The 22,249-nt window shown below is 36.3% G+C and overlaps 1 protein-coding gene across 3 annotated transcripts in view; it reads left to right on the top strand.

Annotated features, from left to right (window-relative positions):
- The window catches only part of LOC5574136 (alpha-tocopherol transfer protein-like), a 31,904-nt gene extending 16,438 nt beyond the window's left edge, over nt 1-15,466 (top strand). For 2 of the 3 annotated variants that reach the window (XM_001661155.2, XM_021849586.1), the window contains exons 2-5: nt 4,049-4,339; nt 5,095-5,286; nt 5,884-6,304; nt 15,067-15,466. In XM_001661155.2, coding sequence (XP_001661205.1) covers nt 4,248-4,339; nt 5,095-5,286; nt 5,884-6,304; nt 15,067-15,246 — 885 coding nt within the window. In that variant the 5' untranslated portion in view covers nt 4,049-4,247 and the 3' untranslated portion in view covers nt 15,247-15,466. Of the gene's footprint in view, nt 1-4,027; nt 4,340-5,094; nt 5,287-5,883; nt 6,305-15,066 lie in introns of all 3 variants that reach the window. The other variant, XM_021849585.1, reaches the window with a different exon arrangement.
- Nucleotides 15,467-22,249: the final 6,783 nt, after the last annotated feature.

Here is a 22,249-nt window from a genome sequence, read left to right as displayed (position 1 = left end):
TATTTTAAAAAGATATAATGAGTTCGTCACTTATCCTTGACAGCCTAGTTGTAGCAGAACATGAATTCGGTCTCAAATCTCTTAGCGAAAACCATTTTTACAAACCGGGACTGTTTTTGTAATCTAAGTCAGAAATTGCCATATAGCGTTCAACGCTATATAACCGACTTTCGATTATTTGAAAAAATTATATATCCATTCAGAATAAATCTTTTGGCAATCTATCAACTGCAATCGATAGCTAGGATACCAGTACTTGTTTTAAAATATGAATTATAATTCTTTGAAACAGCTTTAAAAAAAAAATCAAGTATTCTTCGAAAAAACTATCAAAGTTACCCCGTTTTACGTCACCTATAAGTTATAAGAGTGTGATGCATTCGTTGCATACTTAAATGTGTTTTGAGCATCTCATGTCATTTAATTATTGTTTATATGATTAATCTTTGATTAATCCGCCCTACTTTGATATGAATCTAAATTTCAGTTCGGTTTGTGATTAAAAATTCGCTGTAACGAAGTTCAAAAGATTTTAATTCAAATTTATTGCCAATCAAGAGAAATATTCATCATTATGTAATGTATAAGTTGTTTGTTGCATACTTCAAGGCGTTTAGAGCATACTTTTGGGCATTTAATCATTAGCTTTTGAATGTTTAACCATTAATCAATGAATATTAATAAAAGTCATAATTAAATAGCATCTTCCACAAATGGCCCCGTTATAATTAAATGGCACCGTCCACAAACCACGTAATGCTCGAAGAGGGAGGGGGTAGGCTCATACGGTGCGATTCAAACAAAAATTTGAACATGTTCATGCAAAAAGCATTACGAAGAGGGGAGAGCTTTCCCCAGGGTTAAAAAAACTCAATTATTAGCGCTACGTAATGAATGGATGCTACTTACACGCCTTGACGTATGCAACGAATGAGCCATAAACATGAAAATGAATGGCTTTACTCATTATTGAAGAGAACAATTCAAATTGAAAAGCTTTAAGCATGGTTTATCGTTCATAATCATCGAATGTTTAATCAAGATCAACTTAACGCTTTGCTACATTTAGTGGATTTTTGAAGGCGATGTGAGATTGCAAACATCAAACGTGAACAAAAACAGCGAGGAGCTATTGACAGAAATATCACCTACTAGTGGAAAAGAACCATTTCTTGATCTAGAAAACGTTGTGCCAATTAGTATACAACAATCTTATGAACAGCCAAAAACTAGTGCTAGGTCGAAATTTTGTGATCTGCCCTTTAAACAGCAATCCTTCATGTAGAATGGTACCACTCACAAGCTCCCAACCGCGTCTTCAGATTCGGATCATATACAACTAAGAAATGCACCGTGTTACATGGAGGAAATATTTAAGGGTCTTTTTTTGTCTTATGATAACGTCTTCGGATACAAAGCAAAACCATGCTGTACTTGGTTGGATTGGGACGTTCCTTAGGCATAAACTCTCATAGTTCGTTTCACAGAATATAAGAAATGCCAAATTTATTTATACATTAGAAGACAATGTTGTAAAATTTGTTAAATTTAGTTCAACGATTGATTGATGTTTGATTAAATGTTTGACTTATAATTAAGATTATGATTACTGAATAAAATCAGCGATCTTTATGATTATTATTAATGATTAAAGACTAAAACATAATATTGCAATGATTATGATTAGTGATTAATGATTAACTCTTGATTTTTTTGTGATTAATGATTAACATTTTTGATTTATCATAATCATTAATCATTAATCATGATTAAATTTATGATTAATCATTAACGCTTTGTGGAATATTAAACATTGTTGAATTTATTATTCTTTAAAAATTACATCGTTCTTTTTATATAACTGCTGATATTCATTTAACAATAACTTTCAGATGTGAGGGCTCGGCACCCTAATCAAGTATAAAGTTATTTAGCGTACGACTGTGGGTACAAATTGGAAGTATGGGTACCAGACCTGATACAGTTGAACAAAGAACAACCTGATCACTATGAATTGTCTTCATATAATGCACTTTTATACGTTGAACAAAGGGGCCAATTTGGATGGCTTTTGATAAAAGATTTTGACGAAGTGCATCAATACTTCCGCCTGTAGGATACGGTTTCCTACTCATGGGGAACCTTTGTAGTGAATGTGACTTCCAACTAAATTACATTACCTTTTTACCCGACCTGACCCAGTGACCCACCGGAATAACTCTGGCTACAGAAATATTTTCGCGTTCCTCTGTTCTTTTCTAGAAACTAGATATGTGTATCACTATAATGACAAAACAATAATTGAATCCATTAAGGTGAAACTCCGTTGAGTCCGTAAATTTCTGTTTGAAAGTAGTTGTACACAAAAAATATTCTCTTATATGTTAGTAATAGTGAAATTGCAATTAATAAGACGGCGTTGCCAGTCATCCCTGCATCAGTTTCAATCTCTTTCATTTCGACTGAATAATATTGCTTAACGCCGTGCGTAATCATCAACATTCCTGACAGCACTGCAAGCGGGCAGCCGACTTGAAATTAGAAAAATGAAAAAAAAACGAAAAGTTGTGATCGGGTGATTGTTTTAAGCACGGTTCTGCAAAGTTTCAAGTTGTATCCATCAGAAATGAACAACAAGGTGTTTTATAATATATAATTAATGAAAGTAAATCGAGTATGGTGTTCTACGTGTAGTAGATTGGTTAAAATTGGGCGAAAAGTATCCTTCGCTCGCGGGAGAGAAAGTGTAAACAAACGAAGGAATGTTCGTCGTTCGTGCTGAAAATTAGCACGATTCGTGAAATTTTGCTAGTTGGCAGTTGCTAAAACTACACTAATGGTAACATTACGGTGTTCTGGTATCCAGTTAGAAATTTGGGAGTGATTAATTATAGGTAAGTGAAAAATTTTGAGAAATAATGTGAACCGCCAGCAAATGTGTTTGTATATGTGAGGAAGCCATTTTCCCTGCCATGACAGGGATTCCTTCCTATATGTCCTTAAGAATCCGCTGAGCGGTGAAGGTTTTAGAATTTTTTCATTCACTCAGGCCTATACGGGTTAACTGTCGTTTTCATGGGGTCCCGGTTGCCTTTTAAATTTAAAACCAGGCCTGCACAACCTTTTTGGCTCCTTTTTGGCCTAAACGGTTGGTACGTTCGCAAGAATTATTTTTCTACCTCAAACGAAAGCTTATAATTATATCTAAATAATCCATGTTTATAAAGTATAATTTGTATCGAATCTTTTGGTAGTGTTGTTAACAAAGACAAAATTCAATCCGGCCCACAGGTTGCACAAATTTTTCGACCTATTTGTATCGATAGCCAAGAATATAAGGAAAACAAAATTAAACTTACCTCATGGATTAGATAAATATACAACAGAGCTTTCATTTGAAATAAAAGTTTCTCATATTCGGATACAACTGTCAATGCACCATCCATTTATGTTAAAAATTAGCTCAAAAGAATGGGCAGGCCTGTTTTAAACAGTCTATAAAATGTACGAGAGTTGTTCTCACAGAAACCGTTGATTGCGCTCCTAGAAGCTTAACGTTGATTGACCTCCTAGAAGCTTAACATTGATTTTTTTCCTATACACCATGTATAACACATGCACAATAATGCGTTTATAATAAAAAGTGTAACATTTGCGTCATCGTAATTTAACGCAGTATATTAATCAACATAGTCGTCAAAACCTAGGCGGTAATCAGTCAATTGTGTGTGATTTGATCGGAACGGCATTGCTCGCATTGTTTGTAAATTACCGAGTAGACACGGCCGTGAATTAATCAACGACGCGACTAAACAAAGCACTGACCGGTTTCCATTATTATGCCGACTTCGCCGCAAAAGGCGCAATCCATTTGTGCATTAATTAGTCAGAACTTATCGATCGAAATGACGTTTGGTAATTAAGTAGCGCATTGAACTTGAAAGTGGCGGTTAATTGATGCACTAGTTGATCTGTTTTCAATAAGTCAATACGAGGAAATTGAGGATGCATTTATTAACGTACGCAGTTTTGTTCTGTTCCGTTTCAGATTTGCCGTGTGCAACTTCAAAGCTGTGAACAAGATGCTTCACGGCCAGAACACAACATTGAGCAGTGCAACCGTTATCTTCTGAAATTTCCGCTCACTTTCTGAATCTTCCCCTTCAATGCTGATGGGGTGTAGAAGGTAGTCTCAGCACTAGTGTACATAGTGAATCAAGCAACGATAGCCAATAAATAGTGCCAAAATGACAACCTTATCACATCCCTATAAAGACTGTCCGGGACCGAAGGAGGTGCCCACTGAATACGTTAAAGACGTGGAAATATTATATGAATGGTACGTATAAATTAAAATAATTAGCAAACAAGATAGTTTGTAACATATTTTCATTTCACTTTATATAGTCCTGATTATATTTTCAAAACTCTCACCGCGATCAACATCATGCGACTTGATAGTGATTTTTATTGTTCGTAGACCGTACAGTGTGAAAAGAGCCCGTCTACCTCTGCAAACCATAAATTTATGCATCTCAGGTGAATTTGAATGAATAATCCTGTAACTTTTAATAAATGACATAAGAGCGAGATGGACAGGACACGATATGACTTGAAAAGATTGTTCGACCCTATTCACACAAAAGCCGAAATTTAATTTAAATCACGTGCTGTTCGGTAAAACTCGGCAACAGCATTTCACGCACTTAAATCATTTGCAATGACTTAGATAGATTATCCACTTATTTCGAATCGGTTCTTAAAGTTTCTTAACACGAACTGTTTTTAAAAACAGTAGATGTAAAACACCTCAAATTCCATACAATCATAAAACAATCCATATTTTCATGGAAATTCACTTTTTCAACTGTGAGTTTTATCTATTACAAACAATGAAACATATCAAATATTGCATTACAATTATTGCTTGGGAAACATAACAACGGTTTCAGTGGGGAACAAAATTGTCTTAAAAGTTCTTCGTTCTTCAATCCAAAGTGAGTCATAAAGGTTTTCTTAGTTGTTCTTCAATCTATCAAAAAAAACTTTATTTATTTCAATCATTCATTTTCCAATATTGGTTATATTCTGCAGGATCAAACAGCAACCCCGGTTTCCAGCGTTCACGAAAAACCACGCTCATCTCTTTCTGCATGCGTGCCTGTGGAATTTGGAGGATGCGAAAAAGGCACTGTATAAGTACGCCCACATCCACGCGACGTCGCCGGATATTTTCGACAATCGGGATGTGCTCTCGACTGGGGTGCAGTTAGTGCTGAACATGACGTAATAGTCACCACACATTGATCTCGCTTTTCCCAATAGTCATACACCGCCGTGCAAAAGTTTGGGGTCACCCCCTAATACAAAAGTGTTTTGTTCATATCTTTGTGATTACATGTGTAACTGACACTTTCTATGGCTCATTCAAAAACCAATGCGATAATCATAAATCTTAAATCGCATTTTGACCAGAACTTTTTTTTTTTAATTTTTACTTGAGGTTGTGACATTTCTTGAAAGTTTCAATGAAAAAGTATTGAAGTCATCATGCAAAAGTTTGGAGTATAAATTTCAAATTTTGTCGAACCAATGCTGAGAAAATGATGCATGTTTTTCCACTGTAATTTTCGAAACATATCGCAACTTCAAGTAAAAGTTTTTTAGGCAATATTAAAAAATGCTTTTATCAAAATGCATACGAAGAATAATTCTTAATTATTAAATCATTGCCTTCAAAATATGACATAGTTTCACTAGTTTTCATTAGACGTGTATTTACAGAGACATAGACAAAATACATTTGTATGTTTTAAGGAAGTGACCCCAAACTTTTGCACGGAAGTCTTCGTTACTGATTCGCTTATTTTTGTTGCCCTTTAGCCACATGGTTTCACTACCAAAGCTGACACCGGAAGGATATCGATTACTGTGTTACCGTTTGTCTGACACGGATCCATCGAGGATGAACTTTGGCGAGGCAGTAAAGACATTCTGCATGTTTAACGATGTCCAGATTAGCAAGGACGGTCCCATCGAGGGATATATTGTTATTTTCGACATGAAAGGCGTCCGGTTGGGTCATCTGGCGCGGGTACAATTCGGTCCACTGAGGACATTCATGAGTTACATTCAGGATGCACATCCCGTTCGACTGAAAAAAATCTACATCGTCCACACGGCTTCATTCATCAACCAGGTGATGGCTCTGGTGAAACCGCTGATTAAATCGGAACTGCTCGGATTGCTACAGTTTTCCACATCCGGGCCCATTGACATACTGGGAGCTGATCTGTTGCCAAAGGTAAATAGCTGTATTTCTAGTGACAAAAAAAACTATTTTCAAAAGATTTTCATATGGATTTCCACAAGTTTTGAGTTAAAAAGTACACCAATTTCAACATTATTTTTTTAGTTCCTTAGTATCATTTCAAACATTACAATACGATACTGCAATACTATAATCATAAATTGGTAAAACAAAATTAAACTTTTATCAACATTTTGTTAACAACATATTACATTTAATTCGCTGTAACAGTTCAGATCTTTTACAGATAACTTAAATTCACCTGCTTATAAGAGAAAGAAATGATTTCAATTTACTTAACTTACCTTAATATATAAATCATTTGTATGCTTTATACATTTAAGTTAGGTTAAATTGACACTAGAAATGTTTTAATAATTCATTTTTTTACACGTATTGTTTGAGGGATGGTCGAATGTCCATGACGAAATATAAACTATCAATTGGCAATTGAATAATCGTTAATGTTAATGTGATCTAATGTTGGGTCATTTCGTTCAAATTAATCATTTTCGAAAAAAAAAATACTGATAGAAGTGAGCATGCTTATTAAAAGACAACAGAACAGTTTTGAATTTCAGCAAAACAGTTTTGAATTTCATTTTGCAGCAGTATCTGTAAAATTTTCATTCATTTTTGGGACAACGCAAAGGTTATTTTAATAGCCGTCTATCATAACAGATTCGATTCCCAATCCTTATTTTGGTATTGCAATGCCTCTTGCTGATACCATGGAGCATTATTTATTTTAAGCTTTCGAAAACATTTTCCATACCATATTTTGTTTGCAAAGAAATGTTTACGTCAAGATTACTAACGATAAACGTTTGAAATACTTTTTAATCAGCTCATTGATGATTGAAAGTGGAACAGATAGGACTGTGAATCGCTTCATGGGAAATTGGAAATGTAACAGGGACATTATCAGAATCTAAGTCAGCGTGAGTTACCAGTTGGCTACAAAGCTGATTAGATTCGGTCAAGACCAAATCAATAGTTGAAGGATTTCTAGAAGAATAAAATCAAGTAGGGCTATCAGGGTATTGGTTCGAAAAACTTCCTTAAGAACACTCGTCAAACAAAAGCCGGACGTTGCGCAGTGTTGATTTTAGTGATATGGTTTGTTCAGAAAAGTTTCTTTATGCAATGGAGCGCATATATTGATCCAAAATGTTTTCTGATTAATCAACCTTGCCGTGTGATTGAAACATTATTTTTATTACATTCAGATAGCTGTATGATGTCTTAGATAAAGTTGTAGAAATTTAAATTTGAATCAACTATGTCAGTGTCATAAGTTATCTAATTCTTAAACATTTAGAGCTTATGATAATAAATTTTAATGATTATGCTTTTTTATATGAACGAGGGACAAAAATCTAATGTTTATCTTATCATACTTTTTTGTGTTTTCTGTACAGAAATAAGATTTATTTTATAGAAAAAGTTTTCAGAATCTATAGATGATTGTTTACGTGTATAGATGTGTGCCCAATCAACACAATTTGTTTCATAAATGTATAGAATACTTGTTTCATACACATTTTTGTGGTGAATATTTCATTTCATTTATTTAGTTAACATCTAATCAGATAACACTGAATTAACAATTTCACGCCACAATACTTGGTTCGTTGCCGAATCTCTCCATCCTCGGTTCTGCCCCATGCTCGCCAAATCGATACGCACTTGATCCGCCCACCTAGCTCGCTGCACTCCACGCCTTCTTGTACCAACCAGATCCGAAGCGAACACCATCTTTGCAGGGTTGCTGTCCGTCATTCTTGCAACATGCCCTGACCATCGCATCCTTCCAGCTTTGGCCACCTTCTGGATACTGGATTCGCCGTAGAGTTGAGCGAGCTCGAGGTTCATCTTTCGCCGCCTCACACCGCTTACATGCACAATAGACTGGCCCAGCTTAGTATGGGAGAAAAATAAAGTAGTATAATTCCACGGGGCACCCACCAGGATTATTCTTTAGGGTTAGAGGAAGACTTCCTGAAAGTTTCAGCGCATTTGGTCGTTCCATGAGCTGGCGCAATTGAATTGAAGTTAATATGGGATTTTCAGCTCAAACATATAGGAAACAGAGATGATGTCTCTTGTTTGAGTCAGGAAAATTGTTGATCGCGTTCAATTGAACCCAGAATGTCAAAAACACTACCTGATACTATAGCAAACAATATTGTAGAAGGTTTTATGATGATTAAAATTGATAAAGTTGGTGTTTTAACTATCTGAAGTGGATTTGCAATATTGCTTAGTATTCCTTCAACTTAGCTGGGTGGTAGCTATTAAGCACATCATAGCCACCTATGACGCTGGGCGAGCTGCGGCACAAGGTGCATGCACATGTGTGATTGTACGGGAGTGCTGATCTAAGCCTAACTTTCAACAACTGAAAGCTTAATGAAAATGAGCTTAAATCCAGAAACAACCTTCTTCAACTATGTTCATTACCATATCAACTAGTGAATTTGCCATTCTGGGCTTAATAGAACGCGATTAACTAGTGTACGAGACGGAACAGTGACATAGGGTCAATTTTCAATATATTTGAGACGAATTTTCCATACAAACTTCGAATTGAATGCGCCAGCTGGGGAAGCAACCAAATGAGTTGAAATTTTGAGAGAGCTTTTTTCTTACCCTAAGACACATATCTAGGGGGTGCCCCGTTGAATTTTACAACTTTTTTGTTTAAGGGCCAGTCTAATGCACAACGCTCAAGATCGTTCAAAGCACCCGACGTTCGAAGACTACAAGTGCTTACGTAAGTTCTCCTCGAGCATCGTCCACGTTTCATGCCCGTAGCGGACCACCGGCCTTACGAGCGTTTTGTACATGGTGCATTTGGTACGGGAGAAAATCTTTTTTGACCGCAGCTTCTTGTGGAGGCCATAGTAGGCTCGACTTCAACTGATGATGCGCCCCCGTTTTTCAAGGCTAAAGTTAATATCAACCGTCAGCAGGGATCCAAGGTAGACGAAATCGTCGACCACTTCGAACGTCCAGATCTAAATAGATCAGTGTTTGGGTTTTGATCCGAATAAGCCGATCGAACCATATTCAAAGAATGTAAAAGTTCATGAACCTTAACAGTTCGTGGCACATGACAATCGGAGAGCCCTATGAATGTTAATATTCACTCTCTCGTTTGGTACGTGGCAAGAGAGCATTCAAGAGCAGTAACTTTCACAGACTTTAATGGTAACGAGACATTCGGGTGATTTATGTTTTGCATAAAATTGGTAATAACTTTCATGTGTTCTGGTAATGCAACTATAAACGACTTAATTGTAATCTATTGGATCATCACACACCCCTCTAATTGCAAACATGGCAACAAAAATGGAAAATATTCGCCTCTGTTTATTGATAAGAATGACAAAGTGTCAGCGAATGTTACATGCGGTGACAAACAGTGATCGGCGCCAAACAGTGGGTAGCGTGTGTCTTCGTTTTTTTCTTTCGTGGTTTGTTACACGGAGACGGAATTCAACTCAATTTTGGGTTGTTTCAACGCAATTCCGTAGTTGAGCCCAATAACTCAATTTTGGCTAAATTTCCAAAGTCCCCACTAGGTAGTTTGGCTTTAATTCCATTAGAAAAATATACTCAATTTTGAGTTGATTTAACGCAAAATTGAGTTCTTTCGACCCAAACATAAGAAAAGTTGCATTTACCCAAATTTGGCTTATTGGGCCAAAGCCCCATTGGGTAGATGCAGCTCTCTCTATTTTTGACAACATTCGCGTGGGAGAAAGAGAAAACCGAGAGATTTTGGGTTGAAACTCTAATCGATATACTTGATTTTGGGTAAAGTAAACTCAAAAATTTGGTAAAAATATTTCTCCGTGTACCTTCCACGAACGATAAATGTCATGCGTGTTGAGTGATTGCAGGCGGATAAATGAGGATCTACTTCAAGGCTCCATGGATTCCTCCAATGATCGCTCCAGAGATTCCACCAGGAATGTATCCAGAGATTCTACAAGAAATTAATTCGCGAATTTTTTGAGGGATTCCTAAAGGAATTACTTAAGGAATACCCCCTAGAAAATCGCTACGTGAATTACTCCAAGGAATTTTCCAGGTAATCTCCCAGGGATTCCCTCAAAATTTCTTCAGAGATTCGTTCTGGCCTTCTGAACTTTTTTCCGGGAATTCCTTCAAGAATTTCTCTAGAAACTCCTCCAAAGGTTAACCATGGAATCATCCTTCAGAAATTTTATCAGAAAAAACTCTAAGAATTTCTTTAGGGATAACATTAGGAAAATCTCTACCTAGATTCTTTTAGGAAGATCCTTTCATGGATTCCTCCAGATATTTCTACAAATATTTTTCCAGAAATTTCTCAAATGAATATCTAGGTTTTTCTACAAAAATATCTCCACAAGGATTTCTCCAGTGATTCCTCCCGCATAATCCCCACCGTGATCCTTACAGGGATTCCTCCAAGGAGTACTCCAAAGATCCCTCCTAAGATGCCTCCAGGGATTCCATCAGAAATTAACTCAGGAAATTCTTCAAAGATCCATTCCAAGATTTACCAATTAAACCTGGTAATTTTCCATTGATTCAATAAGAAATTTACCCCTTCAGAGATTCCTTCAGGAATTTCTCCAGATACCCCACCAGGTATCCTTCCCGAAAAATCCTTACAGGGATTCCTCCAGAGATTTACCCAAAAATTTCTCCAAGAATTTATCCAAGAATTACTCCAGTAAAATTTATACATGGGCTGCTCCAAAACTTTTTACAGTGATTTTTTAGGAATTCCTCCAAAGATTTTCTTGAATATTCATCCAGAGACTCCTGTAAACAATTTTTCTAAGGATTTTCCATGGCTTTTTTCAGAGATTAGGCAAGGATCCTTCATTGGATTCTCCCAGATATTCTTCTAGGATTCCTACAAGTAATACTACAGAGCTTTCTCCATATTTTTTTTTCTAGATCCAGAAACCTCTAGGAATTACTATAAGAATAACCCTATTTTCATGATTATTTTCTAGAGGTTTCTCCAGGGATAGTTCATAGAATTACCCCAACGATTCATCCAGGAATTTATCTAGGAGCTTTTCAAAAACTTCTTCAGTAAAGGAGTACCTCGAACAATTCCTGGAAAAAATCCTGGAAAAATTCTTGGAAAAATCTGATTAAATCCTTGGAGGAGTTCATGAAGAAACCTCTAGAAGAATTTGTACTGGAACAGATCAGGAGGCCAATAACAAATCTCTGGAAAAACTATCGGAGAATTCTTGAAAAAATCTTTGAAGTGATTCATGTAGCGATTTTGTAGAGATATCTCTGGGAGCATCTTTGAAGAAAAATCGTGAAGTAATTTCTTGTAGAATCACTGGAGGATTTCCTGACAGAACCTCTGAAGAAATTCCTGATGGAATTCATAGAGGATTCCCTGCAGAAATCTCCGGAATAATTCCTGGAGGAATATAGAGATCTACCTGGGGAAATTACTGCCAGTACGCTTGGAGCAATTTCTGTAGAAATCACTGGAGAAATAACAGGAGTATTCATTTAAGATCCCTGGTGAAATTCCTGGATAAAGCCGAGAATTTTGGCAGATTTTTTTTTTCTGATAGAATCCTTGGAGGAATCTATGAAAAGATGTCTTCCCAGTAAACACACATTCGTGTATGATAAGGTGTAAGAATACAAACGTGCATTCTCCATGCAGCCTTATGGCACATGTACGTATATCGCCTCTACTTTTGTACTCTAATTCGCCATCGTATACGACTTTGTGTTTATTGGGTTGGGGAATCCCTATAAGAGTCAACAACAAACAAAAGGAAGGGTGAATCTCTGATTTCACAACTTCCTTCCAAAAAAGTGGGATTTATAACTGTCACTAAACGTGGCAAGAATGAAAGATTGGACGTTTCTCCGGAATGCGAACTTTTTTCCAAGGGTGAAATGAATAATTGTATCGAAATGAGCAATCAGTTCGACGCTCTAGACAAATTTTCCGAACACCAAATCGAAGCAGCCTCTAGGCCAGGCTCTTTGATTCAAGTGAGAAAGCAAAGAGTGCCGCCTATCGTGGTCAGTTGTTCCGAATTTGGGGGATTCATGCAGGAGATCTTGAACTCTATTAGCCGAAAACTCTTAAAGATCGCGAACTTCTTCTCAAACATCTTGAAGAGATGAAGCACATTTTTTTACTTATGACGACAAAACTGAACGTTTGTTCAAAGTTATCTTGAAAGGTCTCTCAAGTCACTATAAGTCACCTGAAGAGATCAAAAATGGAATAAATGATTTACTTGGATTTTTCCCAGTCCAAGTAATCATTATGAAAAAGAGAACCCAATCTGGCATTGTTCGGAAAGGGCTTTTTCAATAATATTATTTAGTTCACTTTAACAAAAAAGAACTAAATAATATTAAAGCTCTAGAAAAAGCAAAACTTATGTTCGATGTCCGTGTGACATGGGAACATTTCTAGAAACCTGGAGGAAATTACCAGAACCTCACTCAGTGCCGTCGGTGCCAAAAGTGGGGTCATGGAACAAAAAATTGTCGCATGGATGCTAAATGCATGATTTGCGGAGGTTCTTCTCACGCCAAGGACGTCTGTCCAGTAAAGGAAGATACCACCAAGTTCATATGCTCTAATTGCGGGCCAATCATAAGTCAAAGTTTTGGATTTGCCCTTCACGCAAAAGAGTCATTGAGGCTCGTGCCAGGCAGATGAAAGATAATATCCGTTACGATAACGGTCGCTTCCGGAATTTCTCTGGTAGAGTATCGCACAATACTCATTTTTCAGTTAACGATCGTATGGTAAAGAGGACGGGCTGTTTAATTTTCTTACAGCTAATAACGTGCATATAGCAGTTATTACTGAAACGTATTTGAAACCTGGATCTAAACTCAAAAGAAATCCTAACTTGATGGGGCATGTGGGGGAGTTGCAATCATCATTCATAGGCGTATAAAACATCAACTGTTTTCGTCATTTGAAACTAAAGTTTTTGAAACTTTAGGTGTTTCTGTTAAAACACAGCTTGGTAAATACACTTTCATAGCTGCCTATTTGCCTTTTCAATGCTCTGAACAACAAGTTAATTTGCTCCAAACTGACTTGCGAAAATTGACTCGCAATAAGTCAAATTTTTTTGAGGAACGAAAGTTCGAATTCCATTGGTCGAGGATATTTTCGGGTTGGGCATTTTCTCGACTTCCCAGAGCATAAAGTATCTTCGTTCTGCCGCACATGCAAATATGTTCAATCAGCAGAGATAGCTCTTAGTAAATACCTGTAAAAGTTCTTACAACCAGGCTTGATAATACTCCTCAACACCATCAGAGTTCGATGACGTTCTCTAGAGCAACGTGCTACCTATGCCTCTTTGCGAGGGAGCGAAAAAATTCAGAGCAGAGAGGCAACGAAAAATGAGCGGGGAAGATACAGCACAAAACAAAACAGAGTAAAATTCCATAAAAATAAGAATGCTCTTACAACTCCCCGAGGACTGCCTTGTTTGGGCGGAACTCTCAAGCGTTCTTTTGAATCGTAAGTAAAGGTGAGCATCGCAAAAAGAGAGAAAGAGTACCCGAAAAAAATCCTCGCATTTTTTGCACTCTCACTCGAATCGCTTGAGGATCTGTGTTGAAATTTTTGAGTTCAGTTTTTACTCCTCCGAAAAACGGCAAAATCGCGTCATCTTTACATCGCAGAGGAGTTTTTATCAAGCCTGCTCATAGGAACACTCTGAAACAGGCTCCAGGTGCCCTTGTGTCTAGAGTAGTATAGTATACGTACAAGGCTTCGTTCTCCGGCTTCATATTTTTCATATAAAGATAAAAGAACCAAAACCGATTCATAAATGGATTTTTGAGATGGAACACTCATGAGTCATTTTTTACCTTTAATGCATAATGTGTCTTTTTTATTTGTAGTGTCACTCCTAGAGGTTGCTGAAAACTTTTTTTAGCATGAACTTGTTTGTTTTATAAAATTTTGAAAAGCCAAAAAAATTCAGATTTATAACTCTTTTTACTACAAAGTCACAGCATGTTTAAAGTGTCGATTAGCGTTAGCGTTAGCGTTGTTACGGTATACTTCGTAGATTGGATACTAGCAATATTAATGTTTCGTTTGATAATTTCATCCAGACCGCTTTCAGAGACAAGGCTGGGGAAAAACCTTGACCCAATCTTGGACAATATTACCAAGCGCATGAATATTGCTATTCCTGGCCACGCCCATCTTCACCGTAACTTGGGATAGGGGAAGGAAATGACAGCTTGTTTAAAGTGTCGATTAGCCAAAAATTATCCCAATGCACAAGAAAGGTTAAAAATCTCGCGTTTAGTATCATAAGGCCGTAACTGCAATGATCGATTTCTCTTCATCGATTTTCTCTTTAGTTAACTTGACTGGTAGAATGTTTTCGACTATTATTTTCAATTCAGTAGTAAGAACTAATCGTCCTTCATCATGTTGCATCGTAAAATGTAACCAAAATCGATTGAACTTTGTATACTAGTTTAGAGAGAAAATCGACGAAGAGAAATCGATCATTGCAGATACGCCTGTATGATAATAAGCGCGAGAAATAATTATGACAGAATAAAGTCAGAAAAAAGGGTTAAAAGTTTCGATTGATAAAAGCAGGACCAAGCGCAAACGTCCTGTTTTCGTCAACTGTAAATTTCGATCATGTTGCCAAAAACGGAATCCCACTGCATTCATAAAACTCAATCTCGCAACTTTCTATTCGCAGGACTATGGCGGCCCATTTCCAGATTTGGCAACGCTGCACACGGAACAGAAGAAAGAAATTGAATCCAACTACCGTGAGTGGTTGATAGATACAGCTGCGTTAAAGGAGGCTCCCAAGGATAACAAGGGCAACTCGATAAAACCACCGACCAAGGCATTCCGCGGATTGGAGATTGACTAACACCGTAGCGATTAATTAGAGGATAACATATGTACCGTGACTTCACATAACATATTACACACCCATATGGCAAGACAGGAGAGGACATCGTTTTAAACAGCGTGCGATAGATTATGGAAATGTTTTGGTTGAGGAACTTTTAAGAAATTTTTAGTCATATAGCGTGTCAGAACAACTGTTGATTTGTAACATATGAGAAATATAAATGTTTACCATGTCATTTGTTCAGAGTTTGATTCATTGGCCGAGAACTTTTTAGAAATTCCATTTACAGTTTTGCGTCATTTTTAACCGTTACAATCCCGTACTAGAAAACGTTTATCCCTCCTAAGATTCATGCCTCATACGAGTTTCACAAATGCAACGAATATTTTAACTAACAAACGAATCGCATAAAACTTATATGTCATTTTTTGTCAAAATTTCATAGGTGTGTCAAATCTAGTAATAAACATAATACTTTAAAGAATGATTTGAAAAAGTTTCAAAATACATATTCCGCGGTTCGCAATGTTTTTTTTTTTTTAATTTCATTCCCCTAACAGTAAATAACTTGGTTCTTAATAGACGCGTTTTCTTCCTAGCAAAATATTATTCAATTTTGATTCGTTACTCCTCAGAAAAAAACACATGTCTCAACAATGAACAAAATGGAAACAAGGCAATTTACAATTGGGGGCCCAGATAGCCGTAGCGGTAAACGCGCAGCTATTCAGCAAGACCAAGCTGAGGATCGTGGGTTCGAATCCCACCGGTCGAGGATCTTTTCGGGTTGGAAATTTTCTCGACTTCCCAGGGCATAGAGTATCTTCGTACCTGCCACACGATATACACATGCAAAAATGGTCATTGGCAAAGTAAGCTCTCAGTTAATAACTGTGGAAGTGCTCATAAGAACACTAAGCTGAGAAGCAGGATTTGTCCCAGTGGGGACGTAACGCCAGAAAGAAGAAGAAGAAGCATTTTACAATTTAAACAAAAATAAAACTCATTGTATTCTTATCCGAAACTTAATTATAACAAAATTTGTTACTTTATTAGCATTAATTGAAACTGCAAAGTTGACTGTAACGGCAGTGTGATTTGGCATTTGTTGTGAATTTTGCCTCATTATTGAACAACATTATAAATACCATCTTGATAAAACTGCGAACTGATTTGACAAAATTGACTTGCTTATTGAGCTTCATTGAATTCTGAGATGATTGTGACCTTCAGTTGTTTAGTTTTCTTTGAAAACGACACGCTAAAAGTTTTCATTTAGGACAAGAAAAAGTTTTTGTTAGACAAACAGTTTTTCCTTAAGAGTGCCCTTCTTGCGATGTTTGGTTAGTTGTAAAAACATTACCTATTTTTAGACCAAATTTCATAAAAATAAAATATGGCCATATTTTTAAATCGACTTTGAATGAAAAAAACCTTTTTTTTCAGTGTAGACTACAAATAGTATTTTTTGGAATTTTTATTCAATTTAGACAATTATCTACAACACTTTTTTGTAGGAGTTGCCATTTTTCGATCACATTATTTTAAAAAATATAGGAAATGGCAACTCCTATAAAAAAGTGTTTATGGATGGCTTCTAGGTAATTGTCTCATATTTTAACTAATAAAACTGAAAAATTATTTTACAGTGGCTACAACACTGACAATAATTTTCAAATTTTAATGTTGATTTAAAAATGTGGTCATTTTTATGTAATTTGGTCTCAATATAGGTAATATGATTACAACCAACTGTATATACATCGCAAGGAGGACCTTCTTAAGGAAAATCTGTTTTTTTTTTTCTAACAATGTTTAATTGTGAGACCAATGTAATCACAGGATTTGAATTTCAGTACTTGGTTCAAACATTGAACTTGCAAAATCTGAAATTTTTAAGAAACATGAAAAAAATGATCATCGTTACCCCGAATAACAGTAGATGAAACATGAAGAGTTTTATTAAGCTAAATGACTAATCTCTTATGTTTGTCTGCATGGTACCTTCACATTTTGAGAAAACATAGTCAGCATTATATCCATGTTAAAGCTTATTGCACACAATAATCATGCTCCCGATGTGAACCAAAAACGAGTCACTGCTTGAACCTATCAACATAGAGGCGGCCGGTATATTGTGGATTGAAGGGGAAGAATCATTAATATCGGTCACTAAACTTCATTTATGAAGAGCGATATAAACGGCCGCAAAAATAGAGAGAATGCTCAACAGGGCTTTCAGCTAACCAGCTCTCTACTGCTGCCAAAATACCGCTTGGGAGTACACACGTAAAAAAAATCCACCATACAAACATTAGCTTTTACAAACCACTTTTTCGCGGTGATACTTGCAGAGAAGCGAATGCTAGCCTGGTGTGGATATGGGTGTTTATCAAGTGTCTATCGGTGGTTCCATTTCCCGATAAGAATGTCGTTTTGTGAAGAGAGTGAGAGGAGCAGGCCAACGAAAGAGAGTGAAGAAAATAGTGGCGATAAAGAGTGATAAAAACGGGAAGGTGCCTGTATAGATTTCGATCCTTTTGGGGTATTATTTACACTAGCCTTTAGTTCAGGGTTCCACCGAGGCAAAGGCATTAGGCCAGCAAGACAAACCATGACTAGGAAAAACTACCCACCACATCACCCTGCTTTGAAAAGTGGAAACTCTTGACTATCGAATACTTCCTTTTGAACTATACTTCATACGAAAGAAAATTGAGACAGAGCGCAGGTGCGAGCCTTAGGAAAGCTCTCTCAGAAATCATCAGGAGAAATGTAGATGGTACATTCATATGAACTGATTAAATTTTGACACTAACAGCTGGTATTACATTTTTACAGTCTTGATTGCTTGATTTTGTGTTTGTTTATTTTATTTGTATTTAATTGTTAATGGACGTGAATATTTCTGTAATTAGTTGACATCTAAACAGATTACACTGAATCAACAATTTCACGCCACAATACACGGTTCGTGGTCGCATCTTTTTATCCATGGTTGTGCCAAACGCTCACCAAATCGATGTGTACTTGATCCGCCCACATAGCTCGCTGCGCTCTGGTATCTACCGGATCCGAAGAGAACACCATCTTTGCAGGGTTGCTGTCCGACATTCTTGCAATATGCTCTGCCTATTGTATCCTTCCAGCTTTGGCCAGCCACAAACTGTTTCTCTGCACATCGCCAAAGATCGTCATAAGCACCCGACGTTCGAATACCCCAACTGCGAACATCGTCCACGTTTCATGCCTTAAGGCGAATCAGGCCGTCATTGAAATTTGTACGCGTCGTTGATGATTGTTGCTTATTCATCTCACGATTTCGAATCGAAGATAATCAGTTGGTTTTGCACTGACACAGCTGAAAAAGTATCAACATACTTTATACATGTTAGCGCGTACAGTGATACTTTTTCAAGTCAATATAAACTATCAAAACTGAGTTTTATCACTTTGAAATGCAAGCTTAAAAGTCATCATTGATGTCAAAACGAATGACGGGCTACTTACCCTTAATAGGACAGAGCCTACTTCTCAGCTTAGTGTTCTTATGAGCACTTCCACAGTTATTAACTGAGAGTTTTCTTTGCCAAAGTGTCCATTTTCGCATTCGTATATCGTGTGGCAGGTACGATGATACTCTATCCCCAGGGAAGTCAGGGAAATTTCCATTACGAAAAGATCTTGGACTGACCGGGAATCGAACCCAGATACCTTCAGCATGGCTAATTATCAGCTTGGTATTTGTAGAATATGCTGAAGGTATTATCTGAGGTATTTTACCTCTTATGCAGGGCTCATTCATGCCTCATTCAGGTTGTAAGTATTGGAAATTATCTGGTATGGAATACCTCAATTTGGTATTCAGAAGTTATTTTCTTCTGCTCGGGTAGGGACGTTAATGCCAAGAAAAAGAAGAAGAAGAAGTGGATGTTAATTAGTTGGATTCTAAACAAATTCTTCCGAATTTGAAAAACCGTTAGAATCGTTTTTATAATAATATAGTTTGAAAAGACTAGTATTTTAATGTCAGCATTAATATTTGCAGCATATCGGAAATATGATACAAATAATTATGGGATCAGGCCCACTGTGCAGACTTGGGTTTGATGGCAAGAGGCTGTCCATTAATTACCTAAGACAATTTTGGCGGTTTACAGACCCCCTCCTCTCTTAGTAACATTTTTAGTATGAAAATTAAAATAATTTGTATGGCACGTAACAAATCTACAAACCCCCTCCCCCCATAAACCCTTACGAAATTAATGGACGACCCCTAATTTGATTCACGGCGATCAGATGAATCACGAATAGAAAATTTGACCGTTTTGTTCGTCGAAAAACTTGAAAATGTAGGTTTTTAAGGAATAGTACAGTCGAAGAGTGAATGAACGCTAATATGCCAATGTACCATTTTGATACATATTTCGAACACTCAAGGCAAACAATGACCTCAAATGCATCTAATAGGCATAAAGAAGCTGGGCAGTTCATATACTATGATATTATTTCATACGATCAGTAGAATGACACAATTGAATATTATTAAAAAAATGGGAGAGTTCAAATTTCTAAAAATTAAGAAAACAGGAACAAAACAAGCATGAATAATAAAAAAAAATTTCCTCTTCAACGCAACAAATAAAAAACATCATATCAGTTGGTACCTACCCGTTTGCATTATGCGATACTTATATGTTCATTGCGGACTAATCTGTACTTTTATGTGACCTCTAATTTGTGATAGTAAAATATATTTGCCTGCTTCTACGGAATAATTTGACTTACTTTTTATATGTACAATACGGAATGAAACAAAATGCATAAAGGAACAAAGAAAATTGCGTTCTGTTCAATGCGAGGAAACTCATCAATCAAGCAATTCCATTCAGTGCGGGTCCACGTACTTTTCACGTAAATTCTTTTGCATCTTCCGGTTGTCTGGGTACAATCAGAACTGTTCACTTGTAAACCTTCACTAACAAATCCCACTCAAGTTTTATATCGTATTTTTAAATGAGTGTTAAAACGGAAATGTTTTTAATTTTTGTCAGAACAAATTACATATTTTTAAGATAAATTTGTTCGAGCTTTTGTAGGAAATAAACTCTTGATTAATCTGTTTTCTTTTCATGCCAAAGGAAGGCTGGGAAGTCCAAGCTTTTATCTGGTGGATGGATCAGATATACCATTCCTTTTTAACTGGAAACATGTACATCAAATTAAAAGATAGTAAATGGAAAGTTCTCACCGAACATTTTGGTATACCTAAACAGAGTGGTACAATCATATCTGCAAGAGTGACACTCCTCCATTCATCGATTTCCTTTTGCTTTTTATTGAAGTCACTACAATATTGTCGTCCTTTCAACGCTGTTTCTATCTTGATGGTCAGTAAATGTAAGTTTAGAATCTAATATAACACCTAAATCTATAATCTTATCGTACCTTTGAACATCTTGATTTTCTATAAAGAGAGTAATCTGTGGTGTATTACGTTTTCTGCTATATGTGATTAGATTACATTTTTTGACGTTTAATTTAAGTAAGCTCCGTTACTGTCGCTCTCTTTTTTGCTATTGATGTACTAAAGTCGGTGTAAAGTGATTCGACGTGATTACCTCTATCCATTGCATTTAAAGTGTAATTTACAAATTCCAAAAGGTTCATTGTAGTAGAACGACCTTTAAAGAAACCATGTTGTACATTCGGTATTCTATGTTTTATTTGGCTAAATACTTTTTTATTTATGATTGATTCAAATAGTTTTGGAATGGATGAAATAATAGCAATTCCCCGATAATTTCGAATATCAGATTTTTTACCAGACTTGTAAATGGGTATAAGAAGTGACCTTTTTCATTCTTTTGGAAATCTGACCTTTTCAAGTGACATGTTGAATAGCCAAAATAATGGTGCTGTAAATTCGTTGGCTAAGTTTTTTAGTAAAGCAGGTGGGATTCCATCAGGCCCTGATCCTTTGGTGGAATCTAAATTCTTCAGTCCTGTTAAAATGTCCTGTACCTGTATTTGACTAACGCCGACATTGGTTGTAAAATCAGGAAAACTAGAAAAGTGTTCAAAATCACGGTCATTATCCGAGAAGTTTGTAAAAGTCTCTTGGAAAAAATCAGCAACGAGAATGCAAATGTCATCTTGATTATCTGCTACTTTATTATCCAATGTCATTTTAGATGGAAAGTTGTTAGACTTCATCTAAGTTTTAACATTATTGAAGAAATTCCTAGGGCAAGATTTTAAATCATTTTCAATTTTTGTGTTGTACTCTTCAAGTGCAGTGGATATGGCTTGATTAAGTTGGTTGACAATATACAAATAATTTTCTAAACTTTCTAGAGTTTTTTGTTGTCTGTAAATTTTATGAGTCTTTTACTTACGATTTTTCAAATTTTTTATTTGCTAATTAATCCGAACAGGATTTTTTGACCCATTCCTACGTCGTCTCCGCAAGAGTGGAACTTCCGTCTGAATAATTTCCGACAATATTGAATAAAAACTCGTAACTGCATACTCTAAATCTTCCTGATTTTTCAAAACGGACTGCCAATCTATTCTATTCGGTTTATGTTTGATTCCGTTATAATTGGCGTTTTTATAATCAAAGAAATTCTCAAAGTCATAGTAGTCGGAATTATGATGATTATGAACAAAGATTGAGTACTCGATAGCTGTATGAAACGCTTCATTTTTCCATAGTGGAGAAAGAGATTCGTTCACACAGAAATCTTCCATTATGTTTGAGAAAAAAGAAGTCCAAATAGCAGTTTTGTCGGTTTTTCACATAATTGATTTGATTTAAACCTAAAAATGGAGCTCTTTCAAAAATAAGTTGTAAAGATTCGTTTTCGCCAACAACCGGCAGCAGAACATTTTCATTTTCGCAATCACGAATAAAATCAGCATTACGCTGATTAAAGTCGCCATAGATATGCACTTTGAAATCTGGAGATAACTGCGACAAAATTTCTTCAGCGGTTTGAAAGAAAATTTCATATGA

Source organism: Aedes aegypti, chromosome 3, assembly GCF_002204515.2.
Source record: "Aedes aegypti strain LVP_AGWG chromosome 3, AaegL5.0 Primary Assembly, whole genome shotgun sequence".
Classification (NCBI taxonomy): Eukaryota; Metazoa; Arthropoda; class Insecta; order Diptera; family Culicidae; genus Aedes; species Aedes aegypti.
The sequence above is the reverse complement of the archived record's forward strand: the minus strand, read 5'-3'. Positions and strand labels throughout refer to the sequence as shown.